The sequence below is a fragment of the Erpetoichthys calabaricus genome, chromosome 5, assembly GCF_900747795.2.
Source record: "Erpetoichthys calabaricus chromosome 5, fErpCal1.3, whole genome shotgun sequence".
In the NCBI taxonomy this organism is placed as follows: domain Eukaryota; kingdom Metazoa; phylum Chordata; class Cladistia; order Polypteriformes; family Polypteridae; genus Erpetoichthys; species Erpetoichthys calabaricus.
Window position 1 is genome coordinate 164,936,778 of NC_041398.2, and position 27,543 is coordinate 164,964,320.

General features: G+C 39.2%; 1 protein-coding gene across 2 annotated transcripts in view; it reads right to left on the minus strand.

The window, feature by feature from the left end:
* Positions 1-27,181, minus strand: part of prdm5 (PR domain containing 5) — a 295,484-nt gene extending 268,303 nt beyond the window's left edge. For both annotated transcript variants that reach the window (XM_028802172.2, XM_028802169.2), the window contains exons 1-2: positions 26,935-27,181; positions 25,322-25,405 (exon numbers count right to left, since the gene is read on the minus strand). In XM_028802172.2, the coding sequence (XP_028658005.1) occupies positions 25,322-25,405; positions 26,935-27,033 (183 nt within the window). In that variant the 5' untranslated portion in view covers positions 27,034-27,181. The remainder of the gene's footprint in view (positions 1-25,321; positions 25,406-26,934) is intronic.
* Between the last annotated feature and the right edge of the window lie 362 nt (positions 27,182-27,543).

Below are 27,543 nucleotides of genomic sequence, written 5' to 3' on the forward strand. Positions count from 1 at the left end.
ATACAAACCTACAACATAAGGACAACAGTAATTATCATTCCCTAGTGATCCCGAACAAACTATCAAATAAAATCTTTAGACATCTTCAAAAAGATGAAAGAAGACAAGTTTGATAGCAGATAAAATAATTGGGTGCAATGGAAGAGATTATAAAGTGAAAATGCTATATTAATTCAGTTTCCAGCTTACAAGAAAGTACTATAATGAAATCTGGCTGACATTGTATTGATTGCACCAAATGGTTTACTAAGCAGACAGAGTACACAGGACAGACTGAATGGCAAGAAGTGAAAAATGATCTTGAAAACACTAAATTTTAGTTTAGAAAATATACAGGGTATATATGTTGTCACAAAATAATATATGTTGTCACAAATGCACAATAGAATATATATTTTTATACAGTACAATTACTCCAGCTTACTCAGAATTATGTATTACTAGCTGCATGTGCTGCGGTGGGTTGGCACCCTACCCGGGATTGGTTCCTGCCTTGTGCCCTGTGTTGGCTGGGATTGGCTCCAGCAGACCCCTGTGACCCTGTGTTCGGATTCAGTGGGTTGGATAATGGATGGATGGATGGATAGCTGCATGTGGTCTCCAGGACAAAAAACAACCCTAAGACTCCCTAGTAGTTTTACTATATTGGTGAATTTGCAGAGGCGTCAGCTAAGTGGGCCGGGACAGGTTGTATCTTGTCCGAGACAGACTGCAGCTGTGGCACAAATTGAGCGGGACAAGCTGGAATCTGTCTCAGGCAAAAGTATGGTAGCTCATTGTGCGAATTTACAATGTGCATGTATCACAAAGCTAAGTTTGTCTGCTTGGGTTGAATGAGAAGTGAGGTGCATGTAACCACCAGAAAATTTTTTAATTTAATTAATGCGCCACCTCACCAAGTGTATAAGCGTCTATATCTTCCATGGAATTCACACCATTTCCCGTGGCTGTGGTTGAGCGTGAGCAGAGCAGACTGCTCCCCACACATATACACACACACATCTTTTGTAGCGAGAACTGTGGTGCATGCAAGTGCCAAAAAAATTTAAAAGTGCATGCATGCGTCATCTAGTGTCTGAGGTTGAGTATGAGCTGAGCAGATTGCTCCATACACACACACACACACACACACACACACACACACATATACAGGTTTTTCATTTATATATCTCTAATGCAATGGGTTATTATGTATATTGCAACATCCACCTTACTTTCCTGGGTTGCCCATTGCTCCTGGCTAAAAAATAATTTGTGATCTAAATCTCTGTGCACATTCTGCTCTTCACTCTTTGCAGTCTAAATTTCCCATATGTTTTATACCTCTTCTGCTCCACCAGAATTATACAAGTGTACTGACATTCTGGCACCGTCTGATGACTCATGTTCTCATGTGTTTCTAGCAGTTCATTGGACCCTATCTTTTCTTGATTTACTATAGTTTCCTTATACCTCTCACTTGATAGGTATCTCACAAGAAAGAGACTTCTTTAAGAGCATATAGCAGAAGGGAGACAAAAATTACAAGATGTTATCATAGCTACATCCATTTTTGCTTTTAAAAGCCCAAGGACATTCCCTATAGCCCATCAAACAGAAGTACAAAAGCAGCAGCGTGAGCATATCTATCTGCAAGATCCCACAGAGCATATCAGACTTCAAAATGTACAGCAGACTAATTAAACAGGAAGATGATTGCTTTCTCGCGAATTCTAATTAGAGAAATAAATAAATAAATAATCTGACAGCTTAGAATGCACCAAACCTATTGCTTCTGTTGTACGAGGAACTTGGGAGAGACAGCAACATATCAAATAGAAAGCTACCTTTATGGGGATCGGCAGATGCATGATGCCCTAGAGAGCCTAATTTTAAGAAACAACATTGCAGTCATTCCAGCATATACCAGCTTACAACCTTCAGTAAATCTTAATTTCTTAAAATTCCATTCCATTAACTCCTGAATACTATATTAGCAGATCCAAATGGAAAATTAATATTTACTACCCATTAGAGCACTGAAGTCAGAAAATCCCCTCTGTCACATATGAGCAAAAGCCCACCTTGTGTGGTAAATTATGTTTAACATAAATGATTCCCTAGTCTCCAAATAACTACTAATGGCCAGCGAAAAATATATGCATCAACATTCTTATCACTTTAACATGTCTTAAAGCTTCAAAACTTTTTAATGCATTCACTTGTGAACATCAGCATAAATTCTGACAATCCTTAAAATCAATTAAGCAATGACAGAATTAAAGCACTTTGTCTAAGGATAGCAACATGACATTAAAAAGCAAATTGATTTAATAAACTTAGTTTCATCAAAGGAGAAATACAATGAAATGCATACATTCAAGAGGGGCAAATTTAGCTGTTTGTTAGTCTTCTTTTGAACTATCTTTGCTCAAAATAACAGATCACCACAAGATAAAATAACTATGAAATGATGTACACAGAGAGTAACAACATAGTCAACTCATTTGTTTTACATATTACATTGAAACCATTAAAATTAAGCTTGACAATACACAATTTACACAGAACTATAATGTATGGGTATTAATTTTCATGTTTAAATTTGACAAAAACATCTTTGCACTACTTAAAATGGCATGTGATTAAACGCAGACTGCTTTGGACATCTTCAAATTAAACCACAAATCCATGAAAAAGACCATCGCACAAAACTAGTTCCTGCTCTTATTTATGGTTTCATAATTTATGACTGGATTGTAAACAAAACTATTAAACTGTTTCTGTATGGACTGCAGGTGATATTTGCTCATCCCAAACAAACTGTAGGTACACGATTGAAATGCTTTTGCTAGCCTGCTATGGTAACATGTTTGCCAGTAGCCATATTCCCTGAGGATTTTGGCACACATCCCTCCTGTGCCCTCTTCATATAAATAGTACTAGACTAATTATAATATTTAAGAGGTGCTTTAAATGGTAAATCACTTTGGCCAACTTTCATTTTACAGTTTTGTGAAAAGAGAGACAAATGTTTTAAACTGCAGTTAGGTTTTGCTAAGCCAAATGCTGGTACAATAGTCTCTTTCTGCCTGTATATGTTTGCATGCTTCTGTATCTACAGCATGGGTCAGACTATGCTTTTTAATACTAGCACCACGGATAATTAAAGGCAAAGTAAATGTGCTATATCCCACTTTTCAAATAAAGATTAAATAAACAACCCTGCCAGTGATATGTAAAGCCATAAAAATATAAGAAGCTGCCTTTCCCTTTTGGCATCACTGCAAACATGATAACGTGGCAGGTTAGGCAATGAATTTCTAAAGTGAACCTACATTTGGGCTAAGCAAAAATCATCTCATTTAAACAAGGGCATCTCTCTTATCACAAAACAATAATAATTACGGTGGCCCAATATAATTTAACTTTCAGAGTGCATATTAAATACCACAATATATTAGAATTGATGAGCAAGTAGGCCAAGTCTGCCAAAGAATTTGTAACCGCATTGGACTGGAAAAAAATTCACATGCAAATAAAATATGGAATATGAATGGCTCTCATAACCTGTGCAAATAGGAAGCCAATTGTGAGCTAATAAGTAGCTGTGAGTTGTTAGCTAATCAATTTAATTAGTTTCTACTACATTGTACCCTGTAGTCCTCCCTGGCCATTGGACCTTACTTTATTCTTTGTTAATTAGTATTGCCTAATTTTATTTTTATATTTTATCTTTTTTCTTTCTTCATCTTGTAAAGCACTTTGAGCTACATCACTTGTATGCAAACGTGCATTATAAATAAATCAGAATAAATCTCAGATCTTGTCCATAAGTCTAAGCCATCCACTACTCAGTTGGATCCCCTTCCCACAGTTCTGGTTAAAGCCTGCCTCCCTTCTCTGGTCCCCCTTATTTCTGCTATAATGCACTGCTCTCTTACTACTGGAACTGTTCCTTCATCTTTCAAAACTGCTGCAATAACCCTAATACTGAAAAAACCTGGTGCCGGTCCTACTAATTTCAGTAAATTTCGTCCTATTCCTAACCTACCCTTTATCTCCAAAATTCTCGAAAAAATAGTAGCTATTCCACCTCATTCCCATTTATCTCATAATAATCTGTACAAACAATTCCAGTCTGGTTTTCGCCGCTTCCACAGTACAGAAATGGCACTTATCAAAATTACTAACAACCTCTTTATGGCAGCGGATTCTGGTTTAAGTACTATTCTCATCCTCCTTGATCTGAGTGCAGCCTTTGACACTATTTGTCACACCAGTCTTCTCAATAGATTATCTTTGATTGGCATTACCCATACTCCACTAGATTATTTCAGATCTTATCTTTTAGGGCTCGTTTATACTTCACACTCAGAACGCGTACGAGCACACATCATGGCTGCCACGCGTTCCCAGCATTCATTTGACGCGTCCTCTGAACACGTCCTCAGAAACTAACGCGATGTGTGCGCGAGTTGCAGTACTGGCACAAAGCCGGGGGGCGCAATGTGATAAAAGTTGAAATGTGACATCAGAGTTTCTGTTTACTCTCTACATGTGACAGAAAGCTGCTCTGAGGATCCTCCAGGATCGATGTGCGTGCTTCAATGTTTGATGAATGGTTCGATGTGGTGAAGCAAAATGCTGACATACAAATGTATTCGTGGTACTTTTATATTCAAGCATCACATATTTCTCATGAAACATGATACATACCATCTTCTGTGCAGTGTGTGCAGGGCATGGTGAAAAGGTCTATTTTGTTATTAAAGTGGAAATTTCGGCTTTAATCTTGATATGTCCACTTTAACCTTATAGTTAACTTTATCATTAGACCATCGTAAACGTCATGTTAAAACTGACCCAGTTGTTAATTGCTACGTGCTTCCTCCTGAACTGGCAGCAGCAATCGCCACACACATAACACATTACATTTATGATTTTCCAGCTCTCTACACATTTAGAATCATTATATTTATATTTGATATCATTTTCATGATTAAATGCAGTATGTATGTTACATTTTACAGATAAGTCGTTAACTTCATTTAAATAATGAATACTGATAATAATTACACGTTGCGACGGCATGGTGGCAGAGCGGTAGAGCTGCTGCCACGCAGGGAGTCACGTCCCTTGTGTTTCCTGTCTGGAGTTTGCATGTTTTCTTAGTGGGCTCATGTTTCCTTCCAAAGACATGAAGAAGTTTTGGGGATTTGATGATGCTAAAATGACGCTAGTGTATGTATATGCTTGTGTTCACCTTGCAATGAGCTGATGCCCTGTCCAGGGATTTTGTTTCTTTCCCACGCCCGATGCTTTCTGGAATGGGCACATCCCCAGATTGATGGATGAAATCATTAAACATCCTTTTCAGAGATATTGTGGTAAGGTGCCCTCGGAATTTAATGGATGTTTCAGGCAATTCACAACACAGCGAAGCTGAACGTTTTCACACCATGATGATATCTCGTACTGCCACCTGGTGGAATCTTCCAGATTTACTTAAAGTACACATGCAAGTATAAACAGTAAAACGCTTGCGTAGCAGAGGCACCCATTGGAGCATGCATTGCATCATATGAAGTATACACCTGGCCTTAGGCCGCACTCAGTTCATTCAGCTCTAAACTTTCACATCCCAACCCACCACTGTTACTTCAGGTGTGCCCCAGGGCTATATCCTGGAGCCCCTCCTCTTTATTATTTACCTCCTTCCCCTCGGCAATATCTTTCATAAATATAACATTACTTTCCACTGTTATGCTGATGACACTCAGCTCTACCTCACTAGTAAACCTACTTTCTCCTTCCCACCCTCCTCACTTATTGACTGCATAGCAGAAATTAAATCTTGGTTCTCCTCAAATGTTCTTAAATGAAACAGTGACAAAACTGAGGTTCTACTCATTGGTACAAAATCAACATTATCTAAAACCGATAATTTTTCATTTGTTATTGATAATTCCTCAGTCTCCCCTACCCCACAGGTCAACAGCCTAGGTGTCATACTTAACAGTACTCTTATCTTTTCAGTCCCACATCAATTACATCTCCCGGACTGCATATTTCCACCTGCGTAACATTAATCATATTTGCCCCTTGTGATGATGCGGGTTCAGCTCCATGCTCCCATCCACTGTTAGGGAGCCCTTAAACCCAACACCGTCGGTAATGTCACCGATGAGCTAGACAGTGAGGCAACAACATTACAGCAAGGGGATGATGTAAAAAGTGCAAAGAGCTTTTATTAAAATAAAACAAAACAAAGTGTTCAAATAAATAGTGCAGTGCTTTTCAAAGTTCCAATAAATAAATAATCCATTAAAAGCAAGTGAAAAGTGGAGGTTAAAAACAATAGAAAAATCTTCTAAAAACCACGAGGTAAAATATCACAGGAAGTAGTCTTTTAAAAACCAATGACAAGCCCGGTGCTTCTTTTCCATTAGCGTCTCACCTGCTTCTCCAATGCGGGAAATGCAACAGGCGAGATGCTCTCTCTGCAGCTGACCTTCTCTGTGCCTGACTCTACTACTGTCAGTCGCCTTACCAATCCTTGGCTCCGGTTGGCTCCCCCTGACAGTGACTTGGGATTCCCCAACGACCAAGGCTCCCACGCTGGGGACACCACGTCCCAACTCCCGACTTCCGCTGCCTTAAGGGGAGAGTCATCCGTCTCCCGGTCACTCCCGTCCTTCATAAAAACAAACTCTGCAGGAGCGACCACAACTACTACGCCCTGGATGTCGGCCTAACACCCAGGCTGCCTGCACAGCTGCATGCGAGCCTTTGCTCGCTCGTTCTCCTGTACCAGCTCGCTTGCTTGCTCACTTCCTGCTTCCTCTTGCAACCTCCGTTTACTTTTCTTTTTCATCGTTCATCTGTTTCTCCCCTTAACCGTCTCAGGCTTCTCTATATAATGGATGTGGCAGCTGTGGCAATCAACAGTTCCTGGGAACAATTACGCTGCGGACCGTCCCTCACCTGTGCACTTAGGTGAGACACCCCTGCAGCACAAATCTACCCGGAAACCACTTCAGCCACACTACCACGCCCCTCGCTATGCCGTGAGCCCTGTGATTATTTATTTAAACCAACTGGCCTTTGTTGGTGAGAGCTGTGGACCCATAACACTACATTCCACCCCCCATAAGACTCCAGTCGTATGGGAAGGCTCCACGCCACTGCAAACCCAGTGCAACTGGAGCCCAGGTCCACAGTTCGGCCACTCTACACTGCACTAAAACCGAAAAAGCACTAAAACAAATCCCACCATAAAACCAACCCAAGCCCCCTTCATTAAAACAGGACATTAAAAGAATAAGAACTTTAAAAGACAAATAAACACAATCAATAAATAAATGTCCATAAAAAAGCTCCATCCATTAAAATGTCCTTCTCCAGCTTGGGTCCGTGGGTCCTCGAAAAATCTGGCACCAATCCCACTTGCTGCTCTGTCTCCTCTTCTGTCCCCACTGCTAGCTCATCCCACGGCTGCCACCAAATGTGACGATGCGGGTTCAGCTCCGTGCTCCCATCCACTGTTATGGAGCCCTTGAACCCAAAACCGTCAGTAATGTCACCGATGAGCTAGACAATGAGGCAACAACATTAGAGCAAGGGGATGATGTAAAACGTGCAAAGTGCTTTTATTAAAATAAAACAAAACAAAGTGTTCAAATAAATAGTGCAGTGCTTTTCAAATTTCCAAAAAGTAAACAATCCATTAAAAGCAAGTGAAAAGTGGAGGTTAAAAACAATAGAAAAATCTTCTAAAAACCACGAGGTAAAATATCACAGGAAGTAGTCTTTTAGAAACCAATGACAAGCCCGGTGCTTCTTTTCCATTAGCGTCTCACCTGCTTCTCCCATGCAGGCCCTGCAACAGGCGAGACACTCTCTCTGCAGCTGACCTTCTCTGTGCCTGACTCTACTACTGTCAGTCGCCTTACCGATCCTTGGCTCCGGTCGGCTCCCCCTGACAGTGACTTGGGATTCCCCAACGACCAAGGCTCCCATGCTGGGGACACCACGTCCCAACTCCCGCTGCCTCCCGCGGCCTTAAGCGGAGAGTCATATGTCTCCCGATCACTCCCATCCTTCATAAAAACAAACTCTGCGGGAGCCACCACAACTACTACGCCCTGGATGTTGGCCTAACACCCAGGCTGCCTGCACAGCTGCATGCGTGCCTTCGCTTGGTCGTTCGTTCTCCTGTACCAGCTCGCTCGCTCGCTCGCTCACTTCCTGCTTCATCCTGCAACCTCCGTTTACTTTTCTTTTTCTTTTTTATCGTTCATCTGTTTCTCTCCTTAACCGTCTCGGGCTTCTCTATATAATGGACGTGGCAGCTATGGCAATCAACAGTTCCCGGGAACAATTACGCTGCAGCACGAATCCACCCGGAAACCGCTTCAGCCACACTACCACGCCCCTCGCTATGCCGCGATTATTTATTTAAACCAACTGGCCTTTGCTGGGGAGAGCTGTGGACCCATAACACCACACCCTTCCCTCAGTCCCCACACCACTGTTATCTTTGTTCATAGTCTTGTCACTTCTCGCCTGGATTATTGCAATTCCCACTTCTTTGGTCTTTCTCGCAAATCCCTCTATTAGCTTCAACTGGTCCAGAATTCAGCTGCCCACATCAGTACTAGAACCCTCTCTATTCACAATATCACTCCCATCTTGTAGCAGCTCCATCGGCTTCCAGTTAATTTCCACATTGATTTCAAAATTCTCCTGTTAACATTCAAGGCCATCCAAAACCTTGCACCCCCCCCTCCATTTGTCCAACCTCCTCCAAGTTGCCATTCCCTTCTGCAACCTTAGATCCTCTTCCTCCATCCACTTGAATGTCCCCCTATCACCAGTTCTGTCCCATCTCTATTTGTAATGCCACAGCGTGCTTCATCTCGTCTTTTGTTGTGGGTTTCCACTTTGAAAAACGAGAATGCGATGCAAACGCAGCCCGCGATTCAAAAAAATTCTCTGCCTACCTGTTTGTCTCGTCTGACAGTAGCTGAAAAGCAGCATCAGGAGAGAGCAGCCTGAAGTACAGCAGCTGGTGATCTGTCGTGTCCAACAGCAAGCCATACCGTCTTGTAAACTCCGGTAGCCAGATCGGCTCTCAACGGATCAATGTCTGTGTATTTACCCCATGCGAACCTTGCCGTAGATGCATCGGCTGCGCGAAGGCACTCAACTGGCAGCAGATCCGCTGGCGCGGCATCGGCTGGTGTCTGATCAGCTGATGCCGGCTTCTCACTCTCTTGCTCGATCTCCTGATCACTGCCAATAAAATCCGATTCTGAAAAATCAAGAGTCCGACTCCGCGATAATGCACAAAACATCGTCTGCTGATTGTTTTCTTTTCTGCACTCGCTTCGCTCCCTTTCACATTTCGATGCCATCTTGCCATTGTTTACATTTCGCAACTCACACACACGCAAGGATTATTTGCCGAGTCAACGAGTCTAGCATTCCTCCAACCACAGAGGGAATGCCTGTGACGTGACAGTGAGATTTGTCGCCATTAACAGCTGATTGTCGCCCCCTATCCCTGGATGTCGACTTTTGTCGACATTCGCCTTCAACCCCTCCTGTCGACAAAAGTCGACATCCGCCCTAAAAGAGTTAAATGTTGCGTTGTTGTTCTTATAGTAGTGCAGTGGTTAGTGACGCTGTGTCACCGATCCAATGACTTTTACAAGCTTGCCAATATTCATTTTTGTTGTGTGTAACCGTGTATATGACAAATATTAAGCAGTATGTTCTACCCATGGAAAATCATACAAAGGCACATGTGATATTATTTGGTATTCATTTAGAAGCATCTAGCGGCAAATTTACAAAGATTGCACTTGCACAAAAACAGTCTTGAAATGTGCATATACAGCTTCCCACACAAATGTCAAAGATTTATAAAAGAAAACTTAATGGATGAATATGTGTATATTTGCGGCAAATCTGACCCATGCGTACAGAACATTTCTGAGAAACTGGGAAATCACAACACCTTTGATCATTAGGCAAATGAAGCCAGCAAAGCCAAATGATTACTCTCATGCATAATAATTCTTATCACCAAGCCGTTATTGCAATTTGTGTCGGTGTGATGAACATATTACACCTCAAAATAACAAATATGATGTACAGACACTATTTTAGCTCCCTTTAAAGAGGGCCAATACTGCGTATTTGCACTGAAGAAGCTTTTGGGTTATTCATCAGTTTATATCGGCTATCTGTTATCACTTCTCAGGGAACTAGTTGATGGGTCAGGAATATCTCAGCTAAGCTTTACTCCATCAAGCCCACTGTACTAGAAGCTATTAATCAACCAGAAAGGCAGCACATCTAATTGTTGTATTGTGTAGGAACACATATATTACAATGTAATCGGAGCATTTTGCAGCACTCATGCTGCAATAAGGGCACCTAGCGAGAATGAAGCTGCTTTGTTATCCACAAGCTGTGACATTCCATTAATACACAAATAATCTGTGATGTCAAGATAAGACCGACAAACGTTGTGGTTCAGTGGTCTGAGTTAATTTGTGGTTCATTTTTTTTTGAGGCAAACTAGCTTTGACAGGTATGATGCTACTGTATGTGGTGGCTGTCTTATTGATAAGATAACTGAATGAACCCTCAGTTTTTCACATGGCCTATACTATTAATTGTAACAGCAATCATGTCATTACATGTGTCAAGTAATAGTGGCTACCTACTCAGGATCTGAAACCTTACGCCTTTCACTGACCTCCAGAACACAGAGGAGAGGTGCTACTATTTTATGCATGATCTTGCACTCTCAGTTGCATAGCACTGCCAGATACTCTTGAACGCAAGTGACCTTGTCTCAGTATGTCAGGTAGGAGGCCACTCTACCAGCCAATGAAGTTTGGCAGCATCAAGTTTGCTTATGTATGTGGTTGATTAGCATGTTCTATGTATGGATGTTTCAGGATGGCATTTGTGGCATGTTCATGTACACACATTTACAAGGTGAATGTGATTTAAAGAGGGTAAATTGTGTGCATGATAATATCTGATAAGTATGCAAAAGTACACAGTTCGCACAAGATAGCATGTAAGCACATAATTAGTATTTGGTGCACACCACATTGTTTCCTTTCACAGCACCTGAGTGAAAGTACTCCTCAAATGCAAATCCGGCTGGAGCAGAAACATTGTGCATGCACAAAGCAAATTGGGCCATGACTCAATTATGAGGTGGAGTACACTAACAGTTCACATTTGTGAAAGTTCTGAGCATGGCTGCCACAGCTCTATGATGCCATGCTGGCCTCACAAAACATCACTGGGCACTGGGAAAATAAATGATTTGTCTAAGCTGGTTGCATTACATCAGTTATACAAGGACAGTTTAAGAGTCACAAACTAACATGACCTACATATCATGAGAATATGATGGAAAAACAAGGAACATGTGAAAGAAAACACATGAAGAGACAGAAAGACCGCCACATTCCCAGACATTCATGTAGCACAGCTTATAATGCACAAGACATTTTGTTCAAAAAAACAAATTTCTAAAGCATTAGAAACAGGACAACAAAAAAAATCACACAAATATTGAGGCAGCTACAAATCTATACTTCACTGTCACAAACTTTGCCGAAGCCTAAATTTGTAGTGATCAGTGCACTTCTGAAGCCAAAGTAGAGTCCATTAAGTACAACTAAAATGTGACCCACACAGTGAATGAACATTTGGCAAACTGAGTGGGAGTATGGGAGTGACTGGGGTGAAGTCTCCAGGTACAATACATTACATTGTTGCATTTAAGACCAATATTGTTCTAAGGGTAATTCTAGTGACTGATGCACTAAAAACAATCACTAAAGTGATACACCACCACTTGTAAGAAGCAAACATAAGACATGGAGGATATGTATGATATTCATGAAATTCTGACTAATATTAATAATCCTTACAAGAAATATCAACTTACATTAAATCTTCAAAAAATAATAATAGTAAAGAAAATATTCAAGAGCACAGAGAGAGAGAGAGGCACAGCAAAGTGTTCTGTAAATAACATGAACTACTAAACATACAAAGCAAAACATACTGTATAAACAAGATCTACAAACAGGCACTGAACCAAAAAACAAGCAGTAAAAAGTACATACCACATAAAAAAGAAAAAACAAAGGAAAATAAATTTAAAGACAAAAGCTCTATTTGTGATTCCCAATTTTTTATTTTTTGCCTAACCTTTAAATGCTTACGTTTCCTTTACCACTTTCTTTTTAATGTACTCTTTTCTATAGAGTTTGTTATATAGACGTGAAAAGCTCCATACTGGCAAGGCCATAAGGATTTATAAGAAGCAGCCACTCCTTGCTAAAACAGTACCCAAACAGTAATATATGGACATATTAATAACCTTCTTCTCTGCATTACTATATAGAAGGAAGAGACAGTACCTTTGAACTGACTCATTGGTTATTGCTACCCATTTTTAAAAAAGGAGATAAAATGTATGCAAGTGGAGTCAAGGTGACAAAAAATCAAGAAACAGGTAACACATTAAGATATTATGTGAATCACAATGCATTAAAATATTTTTTGATAAAACAGAAATGTCACAAAGTTACACACAATGAAGAAGGACATTGAACAGAACTCTGAGACTTTAAGATTTAAGATGTTTTCACATCTTTACAAAGCAGAAAGCTGGAGGTCTAGACAAATAACCAAGAGAATTAAAAAAAAGGTCCATTAATGTTCGTTATGTACATGATATGGAAGATAAAGAAAACATCCCATCAAAAACATTATGTCAGGCATCAATAACCAGTCTTCTCGATGAAAAATAAAAACCACATTAGATTATATCCTATAGACTAGTTTAAGTAATGAACAATGGTGTCGCACTTTTGTCAAAAAATAATACTTCCTTCAATCAAACATTCAAAAATATTCTAATATAATGCTTAATAATATCATCCACTAACCCACAGGCATTTGTTCATGTAAATACAGTATAATAAACTTTAGAATGTGAAATGACACTAAGCTGTCCAGTGTTGTGTGCCATTGCTATTGCCACCATCTATTAACAAGCTGATATTCAAGAACCATGATAAAATGACATGTACAAAAAGAATCTCTTGATGCCAGTGAAATGAACTTTACACTACTGATCTATATATATATCAACATCACTGCTATCAGTTTTCATATGGTGGAAGTATACATACATAAAAAATGATGTTTTTGACAACATAAAAAGGCAATCTGCAGCAGTGTCCAGTCTTCATAATGAAACTGAAGCTGCTTTTGTTAAACGTAAGTAGTGGCATTCCATTAATGCATAAGTCATCTATAATGTCATTATGAGTTTTGAGGCACAATTATGTGTGCATATTTACAAGATGATTGTGATTTTTAAAGGTAAACTGCACAGAAATGTGTGTAAGGCAGGTTTTATAAATCTGATTTTGTTTTTGGCATACATGTATTTTATGCTCAAATCTAAGCAAAATTTTATAAATGTGACCCATGGTGTGGAACTTTCCACTTGTGGCACCCTTTTTTTTAATGTGTGTCACACATAACTTTTGAACTGTAATGCACGATTTGTCGCATGTTCTGGCAATTCACAGCAGGACAGTTGCTCGCTTGACGGTGGTTCATGGTACTTGCTGCTTCAAAGGGGACCCCCAATTCAGACCGTTAATCATGTATCTTAGTTTCGTGGAGCTTCTTGGGGAACAACTGTCCTGACACTCTTCCACCCATTCACCCGGTCATAGCTTTGTTGCGCTTAATGCTTCACAAGGCATCAAACCCAAACCAACCCAATCCCCACTACACCAGAATAAATAAATTGGTTATAAATCTGCACATATTATTCACATCTACTCAGCAGTTAAAAAAAAATTAAAAGAAACATAGAAAGTGTCATGTAGGCACTACAAAGGTTTTGGATTTTGGAGCATTTGAGATTTTTTAATTTCTGAGTAGGGATACTCAACTAGTAAAATAATGATTCACAATGAGTTTAACTTAGATTTTTGATACTGATCACACTGTTTAACAAAAAAAGACTCTTTAATATTAAAGTGAAAACACCTCTATGCAAAGCAGTCTAAATTAATTACACAAAAAAAAATATTTATCACATATAAGTTTGCTCCTTTCTACTTTTCCTATTTTAGGAAATTACTCCTAACTTCACCAGGATTTAGGAGAGATTGTGAGTTGTCCTAACTCGCTAGGAGCTGCCAGAAGGTGGCATTCAGGCAGAAATCGTCGCACACATCCCAGAAAAGGCAGAATGTTTTGGATACATTGGACAACAGTAAACTCGTAAAAAGATATTGATTTGTTACAGACTGAATAATATGCATAGCAAATCTTGTAGGTTACATGATAGTGCATGGCTTCTCCACATAGATGGAACAATCAGACAAAATTAAAGCCTTGGTAATGTTATTCGTAAAATGCAGCTTTGATATGGTGATGATTTGGATAAGTCACAACCAACCGTCTCTTAAATTTTATTACCAAATTTTGAACACCCTTAACAATGGGTGAGGCATTATCCATCCATCCATTTTCCAACCCGCTGAATCCGAACACAGGGTCAGGGGGGTCTGCTGGAGCCAATCCCAGCCAACACAGGGCACAAGGCAGGAACCAATCCTGGGCAGGGTGCCAACCCACCGCAGGACACACACAAACACACCCACACACCATGCATACACTAGGGCCAATTTAGAATCGCCAATCCACCTAACCAGCATGTCTTTGGACTGTGAGGCATTATGCAGATTTATAAATTTCCCCACAACTTCACATCAGGGAATGTTAAAGTAAGCTGTATACTTGCAAATCGGCATGGACATAAAGATCATTGCACCAAGTGCAGATGAGCACACGTGTAAATTGCAAGCTTTGTCACAGTATCAACATACAGGAGGTCACAGGAGGATATTATAGGAACCAACATATTACCCTGAAACATGGCAGGACTGTATTGGTGATTTAAAGTGAAGTGTTACACAAGTACACTGATCTCTACATTCCACAAACCTTTCTGTTGCACTTTACAAAACCAAGAAGGTTCAAGAAGGCAGACAGAGTCTCTGAGGGGAATTGGAAATATACATCCTTGCAGAAAATGAGGCGTGGATGATGAATATAAACCATGAAGATGCTCTAGAAATTCTAGAAGATGATCAATAACACTGGAAGAGTGATCGTGGCTTCAGAAATAAGGTAGCAATAGCTTTAGCTAATTTCATTAACTGTACCAGAAAAGTGTTTCTTCTGGAAACATTGCTGTGGTTCATTCATTGCTAAATAAGCAAGCTAATTATCGGAGGTTTTCCTCTCATTCAGTGTGTGTCTCAGTCTTTCCATCTTGGTGCTTGTTTCAGTATTATTTTTGATGTTGTTGAGAAAAGGAAACAATTACTGTATGTACATCTTAGGCCAAAACACAATCTTATTATAATTTCCTTATCCTTCTTTTTTTTCTTCTACTTATCCTACTACTACTTTAATATTAATATTATCATCTTTGTGGTAAAGCAGCAGTGTATTACAAAACTACAAAATGTCATTAGAATTTCCAAGGAAACTATAAAATTCCTTCTGGGAGAGACAGCAGTTCTTCAAGTGGGATGACCTATACCCCAGTAGACTCGGAGTTCAGGTCCACTCCGAAAACATCGCTAAGGTAATATACCACTCTTGACTATCGAATAATACATTAATGATAGATATAAATATATATTAAAATATAATGAATACATAGGGGCTTTCCCTAAATAAATACATTGCGTTAAACCTATTATAAAGAAACCTAAATCTCCTAGAAAGTACAGGTGGCCTGGAGTAAATGCAAACAATATGTATTTCTAGTCAACCCAAGGCTTGTGTAGAACCATGTGCTAACACAACCCTTAATATGGCCTTTTTTAATATTAGAGTTTTAACTAGTAAAACATTTTACATAAATGACTTTGTCACGGAGAGGTAAATAGATTGTTTAATTCTTTATGAGACATGGTTAAAAGTAAATGGCGCTAGTGTCCTTTAAGAACCTATTCCTCTGGGTTATAATTTCTTTTATTCTGTTCACCAAAGGAAAAAAGGTGGCAGCCTCGCAAATATTTTTTCTAGCCAGTTAAATTGTAATGTTATCAACCTTGGCAATTTCACATCTTTCAGATAGATAGATAGATAGATAGATAGATAGATAGATAGATAGATAGATAGATAGATAAAGTATCTATCTATCTATTATATCATATTATATAATTATTATATAATAAAAATGGCATACAATAGGTTTGTAATACTGGACGATTTAAATCTTCATATAAATGATCTGGGTGATGCCAAGGTAAGAGAATTTATGAAGCTTCCAATCTCATTTGATCTTAATCACCTTGTCACCCAGCCAACACATAAAGGGGGGCCATACGCTGGATTTAGTCATATCAAAGGGCTTAATATTAACGTGACACAGATCCTGGACATTGGTATCTCTGATCATTAATGTATTATTTTTACAATAGTACTGTCTGTTACTAGATCCAAAGAGGAACGTACTGTTAATCAACGTTATTTTGACACCACAGCTGCTGCCAGATTTTCTAATATAATTAATAGTCAGCCTGAATTCACTGACTTTTCCAATGCAGGCAGTAATGTAAATAATATGGTAGAGAATTTCAATGCGAAGATATAGGTTGCGGTAAACCTGGTAGCTCCCGAAAAAACATGTTAAGAAGTCATCTACGGTCGTAGTAATGTGGAAAACTAAAGACAGTCTGCAGACTTAAAAGGGAGTGCCATAGGGCAGAACATCAATGGAGAAAGACTAAAGGCTCGCATAGCTAAATATAACTTAGCAGTTTGTATGGCGAGAGTGTCTTACTTTTCTAAAATTATTAATAACAGTGCAGGTAATCCAAAAAATCCAGTTCCAAATTAAATCCAGCTCCATTAGCACTAAGAGAATCAGAGGGTAAAAGTAAAGATTTTGCAGTATATTTTAAAGAAAAGATAAGTAATATTAGACTTACTTAAAACCAACTTAAAATAATTTTGTTGAGGCTGAACGAGCTCAGCATTGCAAATTAAGCTACTTCACTAAAATTACTTAATTTGAATTTTATAGAATACTGTAATTACTACTTATGTATTAGACACCATTCCTATGAGCTACTTTAAAGAAGTTTCTGATCTACTTAACAACGTACTTGAAATAGTAAATTGTTCATTAGATTCTGGCATTTTCCCAGATTCTTTCAAAACTGCTGTAATTAAGCCTCTGCTCAAGAAAAACAACCTTGATTGTTTTATCGTAGACAATTATAGGCCAATCTCCAATTTGCCTTTTCTCAGTAAAATTCTAGAAAAAGCAGCTTTTCAACAGTTAAGATATTATATGAATAAAAATGTTATTTTTGATAAGTATCAGCCAGGTTTTGGATCAAATCATAGTACTAAAACAGTTCTAGTGAAATTACAGTAGTAAATGATCTGCAAAACATTGTAGATGCAAATAAAAAATCTGTACTTGTTCCGTTAGACTTGAGTACAACATTCAATACGTAATATTCTTAAAAACTGCCTTAGCCAGTGGGTAGGATGTTCAGTTTAAATAATATATAACTGGAAGGAAATTCTTTGTCAGTTATGGTGATTGCAAAAATACATGATATTCTATGTGGTGTACTGCAGGGATCAATTTTAGGACCATCTCTATATATAATCTTCATTTGGATCTTGATCTTTGTTTGTCCGCGAATGAGTTAGAAGAAGAAGCACTAGATGGCAGTAGAGAGACAGCTAAAACATAGGCATTGCATTAAAAATCTCCTCCAGGCTTATACTACTGAAGACTGTAGTACTCCAGTCACACCTCAAAACACAGACATTCAAACTAAAGAAATTGTTGTGCTTTAAATTAACTAATCTTTATATATAATCTTCATTTGGATCTTGATCTTTGTTTGTCCACGAATTCCACGCATGTGTAGACCACATTCCAGTTTAGTACGTTGTTGTTACTCATGGATGTCAACAATGTGCCGGAATAACGAAAGGGGTGGTGGACAGTGTTACGCTGGTTAGCTCCTGAGGCCTGGTTGGAGAATGAGATTGCCGAAGATAAAAGGTACGTGCCTACATAACATATGAATGAAAGAAAGACAGTGGGTAAAATGAATGACAACGTAACAGCATGTTCCGGAAATTATTATTGTTACGTTGTTGCCAGCGAGTGCTGCGCGTCTCACAGTTGTATCCTGGCTTGCTCACATGTCAGTGAAGTGATCCCTATTTATGCTTTAAAGAGCCTGGATACCTATGTGTCCCCCTTTTATAACCATTGCTCCGTGTATATTGCCTTACTCTTTGGATTGCCACAAAGCAACCTGCGAGATTGGAGAAAGGTTGAGAAGAGATTGTGAGAGGAAACGACAGTTTCGTGAAAACAAGACGGACTGTGAACGGAGAGAAGCAGAAATGCTCCTACACCACCACATAATTACTATTCGGACAGTGATTCCGAGTAGGCCGTTCCTATCGAATCAATGTCCAAGGGTTTTGTTTTGTAATTTTGTTTCCCTTATAAAAAATCATAATGCTGTGCGACGAAAGGCCCAGTTTATGACTGGCAGCCGCGTTTAAACAGGTAGCCCTTCACAGACAACTTTAACACGCGCAACATAGTTGGGCGCACATGGCTAGTTATAATGTAAATAACCATAGCTATGCTGATGATACACAGCTCTATATATCCATTGCACCTGATCACCAATAGCCTCTACACCCTTTAATCTACTGCCTTACTAGTATTACAGAATGGATAAATATGAATTTCCTTAAACCTCAAATTAGGATAAAACAGAATTGTTAGTTATTGGCAGCAATAAACACAGTGAGAGTCTTAGAAACAGAATTAATCATCTAACCCTGCAAATCAAACCAGAGGTCAAGAATTTAGGTGTTATTATTGACGCTGACCTTAAATGCAAATCACATATTAATAATATTACCAAGACTGCATTCTTCCATCTAAGGAACATTGCAGGGGTGAAATCTCTTATAACATTTATAGATGCCGAAACATGAATACACGCATTTGTATTTAGCCAACTAGATTACTGCAATGCTGTTCTATCTCGACTACCCAAGTACAGTGGAACCTGGGTTCACGAACGTCTCGGTACACGTACAACTTGGTTTACGACCAAAAAGTTCGCCAAACTTTTGCCTCGGTTCACGACCACACACTCGGTATATGAACAAGCCAGTTTCCCTTTCGCTTTGTGCGAGCTGATGATTTCCGTACGTGTTGCATTGTTCTCCGTCAGGCGTGCATGCATGCTTTCGCTGTGAACTCTTTGTGCTCTAGTTCATTTCCCTTCTAGTTCGTTAGCACCGATTACTGTATTTAAGCACGTGTTCAGCCTCTCTCTCCCTGTTCATTGTTCTCAGTCAGACGTGCGTGCTTTACCTGTGAACTCTTTGTGTTCTACAGTATTTCGTGTGCTTTTGCAGTTAACCATGGCTTCTAAGCAAGTGAAGAGTGGTGAGAAGAAAGTTTTGCAGAAAATTGAAATCGAAGTAAAGAAAGAAATTATTGAAAAGTATGAGCGTGGCGTTCGTGTTACTGATCTTGCCGCCGAGTACAAGAAGTCAAAACCTACGATTTCGACTATTCTAAAGCAGAAAGAATCTATTAAAGCAGCTGATGTTGCAAAAGGAGTTACAGCGTTAACCAGGCAGAGGCCTCAAGTGCTGGAAGAGGTGGAAAAAACTGTTTACCAGTTTACTCATTTACCAATTTGAGAACCCTCGTGCTTTCAAACAGCACAATGTAAACAAAGCCAGACTGCCAGTGATGTGGTGGGCAAACACGAAGGGTTGGGTCACACGGACTTTGTTTTTGGAATGGCTGCACGAGGCTTTCGCTCCCACCAGCTAAACAGCTAAAAACACCAGAAACCCAAGAAATCACAAGAGAGAAAACATTCCTCCATCTCCCTCAAAACTGTAACCTCCTGTACACCCATTTTCTCCTCACTTCATGCCAGACCTCGACTCATGCAAGGTTAGTTTTCTTGGTGGTTTATGGTTAGTTTTTGTATTACAGATTTGTTCAAATGTTCCTTTTTTCCCCCTGTGCTTAAAACTCATTGAAGGAAAGTGTTTATACAGCGATCGGTTGCAAGGCTATAGCGCAAACTCCTGTTAATGTTACTTTCTTGGTTGCTTGTGGTTGGTTTTTAAATAAAGTTCGGATTTGTTCAGATGTTCCTTTTTTCCCCCCTGTGCTTAAAACTCATTAACCCCTTAACCGCCCTCTGCCGGATACATCCGGCATCGTAGCTTTAATGCTGATGCCTTACTGCCGGAATTATCCGGCACATTTGCCTGTGGTTATGTGAATGCCTGGCGCGTAGTATAACTGACAGTTTGGCGTGGGTATTATTACTACGTTGTATTTCGACAACTCTGCGCTTGTATTGGCTGATCACGTGATGTGATTCGAAAGTGAAAGCTGTGAATATGGCGAAACGTAAACTGACTTCAAGTGAGGTTTTGCAGGCGATTTTGGACAATAATTCTGATCATGATTGTAGCAGTTCTGAAGAAGATTTTAGCGACAATGATGATCAGCAACGTGCGCTGCATGATACTGTGAATGACGGCGCATCGGATGACGGCGATGAGTGGGTGTATCCCCAGCATCTCAACTGGACTGCTGCCCGAGGTGAACTACCTTTTCTGCATCCGTTTGAGGCAACGTGTGGCTTTACTGTTGATGTAAACAATTATACTGCTGAGCAGTTTTATGAGCTGTTTGTGTCACCTGATTTGATCAGACATTTTGCTCATCAGACAAATCTGTATGCAGCACAGTTTATTGAGAAAAATCCCAATTTACCTCCACATTCCCGTGTTCGTGCTTGGGTAGACACTGATGAAAACAAAATGAAAAAATTCATTGGGATTTTGATGTTGATGGAAATAATCAGAAAACCAGATATTGAGATGTACTGGTCTACAGATCCTATGTATGCAACACCTATTTTTGCAGCTATCATGACACGTAACCAATTCTCTTTGCTGCTGAAATTCTTTCATTTGAATGACAACAGAAATGAGCCAGATAAGAAAGATCCAAACCGCGACCGCTTGTTCAAGCTACGTCCTTTGATTGACCATTTATTTGAAGCATTTCAGTTGCCCTACATGCCAGGACCATCATTTACAGTTGATGAAAGTTTATTGTTGTGGAAGCCTGAGAAAAGGTACATTTTGTGTTTTATTATGTGTTTGCCCATTTCTAGAACTTGCACAACATTTAGTGGTCAATACTGCTTGAATAAATGTAAAAAATGTAAAAAAAATGTAAAAAAGTAAAAAAACGAAAATTGTTCAGATTTCGCCTGGCGTGGGGAATATTTAGGGAATTGGCGATTAAAGGGTTAAAAGAAAGTGTTTATACAGCGATCGGTTGCAAGGTTATAGCGCAAACTCCTGTAAACGTTACTTTCTTCGTTGCATGTGGTTGGTTTTTAAATAAAATTCGGATTTGTTCAAATGTTCCTTTTTTCCCCCTGTGCTTAAAACTCATTAAAAGAAAGTGTTTATATCAGCGATCGGTTGCCAGGCTATAGCGCAAACTGCTGCAATGTTAGAGAGAGAGAGAGCGGGCTCACATGCTGCTGAGAGAGAGAGAGAGAGAGAGAGAGAGGGCACATGCAGCTGACTGCGAGCGAGCGAGCCTGCTCGTGCAGCTGAGCAGGGAGCTTGGGTGTTTGTGTCAGTGTTATTCAATGTTTTTACATTAGTTTACTATTACACTGTGCATTCTATGGAGTAATTAACTATATTTGTGCTTAAAAATCTTTAAAAAAATATATTTACATACAGTTCGTACGGTCTGGAATGGATTAATTGTATTTACATACAATCCTATGGAGGAAATTGCTTCGGTTCACGATCAATTCGGTTTACGACCACAGGTTTGGAACGAATTATGGTCGTAAACTGAGGTTCCACTGTACGGAAAACGGCTACAGCTTGTCCAGAATGCAGCAGCAAGAATTTTAACCAAAATGAAAAAATATGACCACACAGTATATCCACAATACTAACATCTTTACATTAATTGCCAGTGTCCTTTAGAATCGATGTTAAAATACTTCTTCTTGTATGCAAAGTTTTAAACAAAGCTTCTTGCCACTACCTACATCTCAGAATGCCGGTTTCCTTATGTACCAAATCACAATCTTAGATCTGCGTTTCTAATCTAATTCTGGTTTGCTTGTTATTCCAGGATCAAAGCATAAAAGAATTGGGGAGGCAAATTTTCTGGTCTTATGCACGTAAACTTTGTAATAATTTACCAACAGAAATACGGCAGGCTAAATTTGTGGAACATTTCAAAAAACCTCTAACAGCACTTTTTTTTTTTTTTTTTTTTTTTAAATCTGGCTTTCCAGTAATTATATCATAATATAGTGATCTGAATTAAAAGTGCAATTATATAATAAAATAGTGATCTGAATTATAAGTTTAGCTCTTTATTGTGTTAATAAGTCCATCCATCCATCCATTTACCAACCCGCTGAATCCAAACACAGGGTCACGGGGGTCTGCTGGAGCCAATCCCAGCCAGCACAGGGCACAAGGCAGGAACCAATCCCGGGCAGGGTGCCAACCCACCACAGGACACACATACACAAACACACCCACACACCAAGCACACACTAGGGCCAATTTAGAAATGCCAATCCACCTAACCTGCATGTCTTTGGACTGTGGGAGGAAACCGGAGCGCCCGGAGGAAACCCACGCAGACACGGGGAGAACATGCAAACTCCACGCAGGGAGGACCCGGGAAGCGAACCCAGGTCCCCAGGTCTGTGTTAATAAGTACTCAGCATTAATCCATTACTTTATTTTTATGTTTTTTGTCTCCCATCCTGTGTGGTGGCACTTGCCACCCAGACCTGCTCAAAGCGCTCTATTCTGTAGTCACCTGGGGTACTGGAGGAAACGAGGAGGACTTGGAAACTTTTATTGACTGTATCAACTGAACCCAGTGGAGGGCTGGCGACCAGCTGGCCTAGGTCATTCTGACTTTCATGATGCAGAAACTGATTTGATTTACTCATTTTTGTTTTCTGACCGTGGCCTACCATAGGATTATTTTTCTCCTATAGCCATCGTAGGAGTTTTTTGTTTTCCTCTCCTCTGTGTCAGCTGTTAAAACATTCACATTCAGGAATTAAGAACTTTATCTACATCCTAAATCAAGTGAAACTGCTATGGACTGTTATTTGAATTTGTATCTTTTCATTAATTTTAATAACAAACTGTTTCTACTCAATGGGTTGTCTAGGTAAAATGTAGATACAAACTATATACATATACACATATACACACATATATATATATATATACAGTAATCCCTCCTCCATCGCGGGGGTTGCGTTCCAGAGCCACCCGCGAAATAAGAAAATCCGCGAAGTAGAAACCATATGTTTATATGGTTATTTTTATATTGTCATGCTTGGGTCACAGATTTGCGCAGAAACACAGGAGGTTGTAGAGAGACAGGAACGTTATTCAAACACTGCAAACAAACATTTGTCTCTTTTTCAAAAGTTTAAACTGTGCTCCATGACAAGACAGAGATGACAGTTCTGTCTCACAATTAAAAGAATGCAAACATATCTTCCTCTTCAAAGGAAACAGAGAGGAAAGCAAACAAATCAATAGGGCTGTTTGGCTTTTAAGTATGCGAAGCACCGCCGGTACAAAGCTGTTGAAGTCGGAAGCTCACACCCACTCCGTCAGGAGCAGGGAGAGAGAGAGAGAACGAGAGAGAGAGAGAGAGAGAGAGAGAGAGAGAGAGAAAAACAAAGTCAAAAATCAATACATGCCCTTTGAGCTTTTAAGTATGCGAAGCACCGTGCAGCTTGTCGCTTCACGAAGCAGCTGCACACAGAAGGTAGCAACGTGAAGATAATCTTTCAGCATTTTCAGACGAGCGTCCGTATCGTCTAGGTGTGCGAACAGCCCCCCTGCTCACACCTCCTACGTCAGGATCAGAGAAAGTCAGCGCAAGAGAGAGAGAGAGAAAGTAAGTTGGGTAGCTTCTCAGCCATCTGCCAATAGCGTCCCTTGTATGAAATCAACTGGGCAAACCAACTGAGGAAGCATGTACCAGAAATTAAAAGACCCATTGTCCTCAGAAATCCGCAAACCAGCAAAAAATCCGCGATATATATTTAAATATGCTTACATATAAAATCCGCGATACAGTGAAGCCGCGAAAGGCGAAGCGCGATATAGCGAGGGATCACTGTATATATATATATATATATATATATATATATATATATATATATATATATATATATATATATATATGAATTAGATCAGATTGCTCTATTTTCTAATGTATAAAATGTTTAAATATTTTAATTAGAAAACTTTTTTTCCAATAAGAGTGAAGGTTTGTTTTGTACTTTAGTGGTTAAATTTTGCTTATCAATACCTGTTTGATTCTTAGATTTAGTATAGTTACATATATAAGAAATTATCAAAGTAATAAATAATGATAATAATGCAAGTAAATGTGGCATATCTTTGTTTTTGTTTATTAATCTGAGGAAAGCACCTTGAATTCCATGTTAATATAATGATAAGGTGGTATATAAAGTTATTATTATTTTGCAATTGAGAGTGTTGTACAATTGCAATGTCATTCATTCACAAATGTGAACTCATACTCCTAGTTGTATAAACATGTTCTACTCTGAGGATGAACAACTCTGTTCCTAGTCAGACATGTAGTGCAGTTTCTAGGAATAATTCTAAGACGCTTACTTGGTAAATAGGGGTACAGATCTCAATGGAATTGAAAAATTTTGGCTGAGCTTTAAATTATTTGTTCAATTACAATTAACTTGCAACCTGACAGTATTGAGGAGTATTGTAAAGAAAATAGAGAAAACTGCAATATTTGATGAGAAATGCTGATAGAGGTCTGTGAAAACAGTCTCAAGGCTGGAATTGCTGCCAAAGGTGTATGTACTAAATAATAACATGAAGAGGGTAAATACTTATGAAATCAATTATTTTGTACTTTAATAAAATATGAATACTTCCAATGTGGTGAATACTTACATAGTCACTGTGTTTACATACACACACACACACACATCTACACAAATATATACATTTCTTCTTGACTTGCCTTATCTGGCTCTGTAAAAAAATTCTGTGAAATTCCGTAATTTAATAAAAAACACACCTCCCACATTAGTCGAGGGTCCATGTTATCATCCAAGTCACAAGGCATCTTCTTTTCACCAGCAAATGGGCCAAATTTCTCTCCCTGTGATACAAAAAAAAGAATTAAAATACATTTACACTATGTTTTGCTATATATACTGTATACAATATAAAAATCTCTCTAAGGATAATAACTTTGTTGTGCTGGAGAATCTTATAAAAACCTGTAGTCTTGCAACTATGTTCTTGCATGACTCGTATCCTTGGCATGGTATTGTTCTCAGCTTCACATTCCTGAGTAGCTTAATAATTTGAATATTATACTTACTCTTTCTACTATAATCTTAAATATATTGTAATGTCTGAAAACAATTCCAAAAACTCTATACAAAGTTAGTGTTAAAAGAAGCTGGAAAAAAATGAAATAAATTAAGAGCCCCGAAATGGAAATGTGGCGAGTAAATGAAATACAGAATTGTATACTTTCATTAAAAATGCAATACTTAATAATTTTACAAGCAAACTGTGACTGAAATAACTATTAACTAAAACTTTTGTTTATTTTATTTTACTTGATCTGAAATACCAAAAACATATAATTGATTAAAATATTAAGACTATTCAATAACTGATAATTTGTGGGTAGTATAATGGTGTATTGACTAGCTCAGCTGCCCCACAGCTTCAAAGTCCGCATCCCAATGACGTACTCATTAGATTAAATGAACATGGTTTGAGCAAGTGCGGTCGTTCATGAGAATGTGCCCTTATGGTTCACTTGTGTTTAGTCCTGGGTTGATTCCTGTGTTGTACCCTGATGCTGGTAGGTTAGACATCATCTCCCATATTTAGTTTGACATCGTGTGGATTTATCACAAAGGCATGCCTTGGTAATAATGCGTGAATAAGCCCGGCTGTGTTACTCTGACTTTCCCTCTAGGGTCGGTTATTGCGTTGCTGCTTTAATAATGAATGGAAGTAAGAAACAATACAACTGTAACTGCAATAAACTAAACAACATGGACTATAAAGATGATTACAGTCATAAAATGACTCTAAGCCTCTCCACTTACAGTAATCCAATTGAAAATACACGATGACCACACCAAAATAGTCCCGATATTGGTGTATCAGGCATTTGTGCGATATAACACTTGATTTATATATAGCAGGCATCTGCATTAGTGCAATGACTTTTTGAGTTCATTACTTTTAATTGTCAACATTACTCCCAACCCAAACAAAGCTTAACTCTACACCCGAACAATAACTCTGCGTTAGCAAAGAAATGTCTAAACGATGAACGGTTAACGCCCACTGATTTCCAATTTGACGCATCCTGTGACCAGGGCTGAGAAGGCGAATGGCAGGATTGCTTCCACTTCCTATGTTTTGCAAAATCACTACCCAGGATTTAAATCGAGCGAAGCGAGACGGCTTCTGCGATGAAGCGCCCACTACGACACAGCTGCGTTCAGTTCAGACGTGGCAGCTTAGCTGCGTTTTGAGTACTTTTGTGCGTTTAACGTACGGGGCAAGGACCGTGTCACCCGCTGCGTTCCCATGTAAGCCTCGCACGATACGCTCCAATCTTATTTCGGTGTAGTCACCGAATTTTTCAGAAAGACAAACCTTTTTTACGTGTCTGGCGGTGTAAAGACCAATTCCATCCTGGACTTTAGACGACTTCAGAGAAAATCTGTCAGGCACGTACATGCCAAGCATTTTCATTGCATCCACTGTGACTTGTTATAGGCGAAGAAGAGCGAGTTTATTTTTTTTAAAGAGTGCAGATTACGGCCAACAGTACAACTTTTTCAGCCTTGTCTCGGCTTCCATGTTGCTGCGGCCACGCGTAGGTTTGGGAAACGGGATCTGATTGGAGGGAAGTTTGGAGTGGAGTGGAGTGGGGTGGGGGCGCATGGGGGAAGAGGATTTACAGCACCTGGGTGGGGTCCGGGAATGAAGAGGAGAGCGGAGAATTTAAAGGGAGGAGGATGTGAGGTGGTTATGTTCGATATTACAACGTTCGTACACAATTATTAAAAAGTTGATATCAATTTTCGAAGTTTCGATGTCAAATTTCCAAAAAGTGATACTGCAATGTAGCACTTGGGGTTTCCTTCTAGATCCCCAATGATTAACGTTTACGTGAAAAGTGCATGTTTGTCCACGTACTATAAAATAGACTGGCTGCCCAATCCCGCCACCCCACGACCCTGAATTGGATTAAACGAGTTG